At 32.2% G+C, this 4,500-nt stretch overlaps 1 protein-coding gene across 1 annotated transcript; it reads left to right on the forward strand.

The window, feature by feature from the left end:
- The first annotated feature begins 3,027 nt into the window (after positions 1-3,027).
- Positions 3,028-4,286, forward strand: LOC134274619 (uncharacterized). Its single transcript, XM_062756897.1, has 2 exons — positions 3,028-3,111; positions 3,516-4,286. Exons 1-2 carry the CDS (start codon positions 3,028-3,030, stop codon positions 4,284-4,286), a joined length of 855 nt encoding a protein of 284 aa, XP_062612881.1.
- The last annotated feature ends 214 nt before the right edge of the window (positions 4,287-4,500 follow it).

Genomic DNA, 4,500 nt, shown 5'->3' on the forward strand with positions numbered 1-4,500 from the left:
CTATCTTAATCAGGAGGGTTTTTTATGCGCCAACTTCTAAAATCTAGCATCATGAAAAATTAATCCCACTGCGAAGTTTTGACGTTTCAAACCGTAAATGCAGAAGAATTTTCCTTTTCATAGAAGGAATATACTATTTAAAAAATAAAACAATACTTTATTATCCTACCCTTTAGTGTGGTTTCCTTATGCAATATTATCCATTTTCGGCGCTGTATTTCGACGAATCCAAGAGGAGTATGGTAAATGAGCAAAGCTTTTTAAAAAATACTAACCTCTAAAGAGAAAATTTGAAAATTTCAACGACATGGGATCAAGGAAAGTTCGTTTATACAATTTGTAAAAACCCATTGTAGAATGGTATAGTCGAAACATCCTACCATTTATTTATAAATTTTCCTTTAAATCATCCACTTTGAAAACTTGAGATTATAATTTTAAAAGACATTCACGCTTGACATTATATATGTGATATAACGAAGGGTTATGCCATTGTATTGCAGTTCGAAAATAGTAATGTTTATTACAACAATGGGACCTTAATTTGTGCGAAAAACCATGTGAGCTTAAAAAGTTTGTTGAGCTGTATATGCACAATAAAAATATAAAACATGTAAACATAATAATCATCTTGTGATTTCAAAATTGTTTTTTTAAATAGCGTTTTAAAACAGTGCTGCAAAATATTTGCTATTGGCGATTTAATTGATTTTTGGTATGATTATGTTGATAACATTATTGTCTGGCATCTTGAACAAATAACTTTTTTATTAAAAGAAATGTTTAAAGTCATTATTATTATATTTCACTTACATTTTTTTTAAAAAAAATAATTGTTATTCAGAAACGTATCGTCAGATCTTAATCAAATTGCGTATTTGGTATTCAACATAAGTTTTCAATATGCTTTTTGGCAAAAATACCTGATACCTAATATAAAGTGTGTAGGTGTATAATGACAGGTGTAATGTAAAGAAATCATCCCAATCAATAGGCAATTAACAAAGCCTACTAATCAAAGCACGTTAATTTTCACCGTACAATGAAGAGCTTGTTACACAAGATAAATCATTGTTTTATGCCTTCTTAATACGTTATAAATCATGTGCAACTGGGCATGAACACATTATTGCCAGCGGGCATGCGCTGTGCGAAGACATGCGCAAAACAAGTGTTCTGTGCAATGTGATTTTATCTGGTGACAAAACATGTGTTCAATAATGTCGCGTGCGTTTTGATCGGCTTTTCATGCAAACAAAAACGTGAAAATGCATCACTCGTGGTTTATTTATCTAAATAAACCGTAGATGCATGTAATTGCTTGCTTCGGTTTTCTGCATTTTCTTTTGGTGCAATAGTTTAAATCTATTAATATATTATATTTTTTGATTGCTTTTTTCTTTTAATTGTTAACATAAACTATAAAGGTCAAGCAATGCAGTTTGTATGAATATTTAAGTAGTTTTGAACCGTTTCAATATTTTAATATTTTTCGTCATGGCATGCACTTTATAACATCATACAATAGATACAATACATATGAGTGTTTTTTTTTTAATGGATTTACCGTCTGTTGCTATAGCAGGCGACACAAATATCACACAAAATCATGGAAAAAATGACCATGATACTAATAAGATTTCACTAAAGTGAATCAATGTATTTTTACCATGGACTTCATGTTATTATATTCTATTTTCCTAAATTCAGACATATCGTGTAGTCATTTTAATAATAAATGGAACTGTGAATTGTATTTCTTTTCAAATTTTACAGTATTGCTGTTCAATGTGAGAGATTTTAAGCTTCTAAATCTAAAAAAAAGTTCAAATGTAAAGTTTCCTCCATGGCACTTGATCCCAAACCCAATGTTTCGGAGGTTCATGTTTGTTCTGCTTATATTTTGAATTATGTATAAGACTTTGAGCTTGAATACTGTTCGTTTTTCTTCATACGTATATTTCAAAGTAAATCATATATCAAGTTATTTCTTATAGTTAACTTCATTAAGGAAACATGCTTCTGTTATATTTTTAAACCAAAAAGAAGAGATACAAAAGACTAGAACATTTTTGTTTATATGTTTCTCAAAAATCGAACCCATTTACCTACTGATTTTATTTTTTTCAAATAGACAAGAATGTTTCATTTGCTGCAAGGATCTTTTAGGATAATTGCAGGAATTTTAAAATAACCGAGTAAATAGATAAGTGCTTTAGAGTACTTGTGCAAACGTGTTTTAAACTTTTGGTTATTTCCAATGAAATTCTTTTAAATTGGGACATCATTATTTGTGTTATGTTTTTTCTTCTAGGCATACAGCATTAAATTAACATTATTTCGACACATAAAATTTATTTCCTTCATAAGTTATAAAATAATATACAGTTGTAATGCCCTCTTTTAAAAATTGAACTTGCAGTCATCAGGATAATATAACAACCTACCATTTACATTATCTAAAAAGATGGAAATAAGCATATCAGCTTACATCACATAAAATAAGTAACCTTGAATCTTATAATACCAACCTCTGCTGCATTTTTAAGTCAATTTAGACAGAATATGTCATTTAGAAACATATAATTTGGAAAAGACAGCAGTCGTGGCCTTAATAAGCTAAACACGCATTTGAAGACACAGTAAACAAAAACAGAATGTATGTTTTATTCATGTCATTTAACACCATTTATCTAATAATAGAAACAAATCAGAGTTGATGATATGTTTGACCCCGCTCAAAGAAACATTGTCATCATTAAACAAAAACAAAACATGCAATGACGTAACATGACATAGTAAACATATTAATCAATTTAACACACCATTAATTGATTTCTAGTCCGTTACCTGTATATAAGCGAAGGTCACGTTCAAGTCTGGAACTTCGTTACTTCGGCCCAAGTGTCTTTTTTTCGTCCTTCTTTCAAACAGAAAGAAGGAACTTTTTTTCGAAAAGCAAGGACCAAAGGCATTTAAGCAACTTTTTTTTCGTACCTTTTGAACCGAAAAAACTCTGGTAATAACATGAATCCCACAATCCTTTGCGTTCTTGCTTTCGCTCTATCAGCTGTAACTGCAGCTCCGAGGAATATTTTCAGATCAAGCACGGTAAGCCATTACTATGTTTATTCGTTCATCTTTGAACATGTACTAAAAGCTTTTAATTCATTATCATTTTTAACTTCTTGAGATTCCGTAAAGGATGTGACTTAATTTGCAATGGATTCGAAGTTAAATGCTTCTTTGATTTATATATATGCTCTTTTTTGAAGGCATCCTCTATCGATGTCCTTGTTTTACTTGTTCTGTCAAGAGTATGACCTTCCTTTGAAAATTCCGATTCTGTTTCAAAAATTGGCAATATTTCTTTCGTCTTTTTCCCCTATATTTTCTACAGTTATACCACTTCCTTGCTTTCGGTACTCGCCATACTTATTTACATTCAAAATAACGCAACTTTTTAATTTTCTATTAAGAAACAATAATTTATAATCTCTTTCTTTATTTTTCAGGTGCATAAACAACAACCCGCATCACTGAATAGACAACATAACGTGCAAACGTCACCTCGAATGCAGCAGCTGCTGGCGCGCATGCGTAACCCAACCAAGATAAACCTAATCAGAAACAGTCCATCACCAACGAAGAAGATTCAAATCGATCCGCACAGCCGGACAGTTTCCATAAAATCCCAGGGTCAGCCTCATATAATACTAAAGAGCCGACGTAATCTAAGGCTTAAAATTCACGGAAGGAGAGGGGAACCAACCAAGGTAATCAATGTTATGTTCCATAAACGTCCCTCTTCACAGCAACAAAGAAATTCAATCATTCAACAGGATCAACGTCCTCTAATGACGTCATCATCAATGCAGAATTCTCTAGGAAAGAATCAAAATACTTTGAAACAAGCTACACACAAAGATACCCAACAGAAAAACTCACAGGTCTTACAGGGTCACATTAAAGGACAAATCGGACAGAATGTCATTTCAGCGAGTCAACATTTGAAAACTGGGAGCGAAACCCAAATTCGTCTTCTTGGTGAATTACGTTCAACCCTTGAGCAGTTGATTCGGCAGAAACTTCTTTCCTCTAACTTCCAGAAATCATCCACGGCTTCAATCACTGATAAGGTATACAGTAAGACAATGGAAACCATCAAAGTAACCGGTAATACTCAGATACCTGTGGCAGGTAAAAGCGAATCCACTTCTTCCGTTTTTCCAAGCACGACGTCATTCCCGGTCGATTACGAGACAGAGGAACCAGAATATCGGTGAATGATGAAATGTGAACTTATTCTTTGGTGAAACTTTCATTTCTGCAATTTTTAATGATTTTCAAATGTATTTCCGTCAACATTGTTATTGAAAAAAAAATTCTTATATACTCTGTCATACTTTCGTTTCACGATACACCTACGTAATTCATGTCGAATACGACCACAAAGTGATGAAATCAATATCTTATTTAAATCTTCCCTTCGTATGTTGC

Source organism: Saccostrea cucullata, unplaced genomic scaffold, assembly GCF_032062105.1.
Source record: "Saccostrea cucullata isolate Sc308-1 unplaced genomic scaffold, CSIRO_AGI_Scuc_v1 ctg132, whole genome shotgun sequence".
Classification (NCBI taxonomy): Eukaryota; Metazoa; Mollusca; class Bivalvia; order Ostreida; family Ostreidae; genus Saccostrea; species Saccostrea cuccullata.

Bases quoted from the DNA above. Each gene is read 5' to 3' on its own strand.
- LOC134274619 (XM_062756897.1), top strand. From the start codon at position 3,028: ATGAATCCCACAATCCTTTGCGTTCTTGCTTTCGCTCTATCAGCTGTA. The intron at 3,112-3,515 runs GTAAGCCATTAC...TTTATTTTTCAG, and splicing joins ATATTTTCAGATCAAGCACG to GTGCATAAACAACAACCCGC.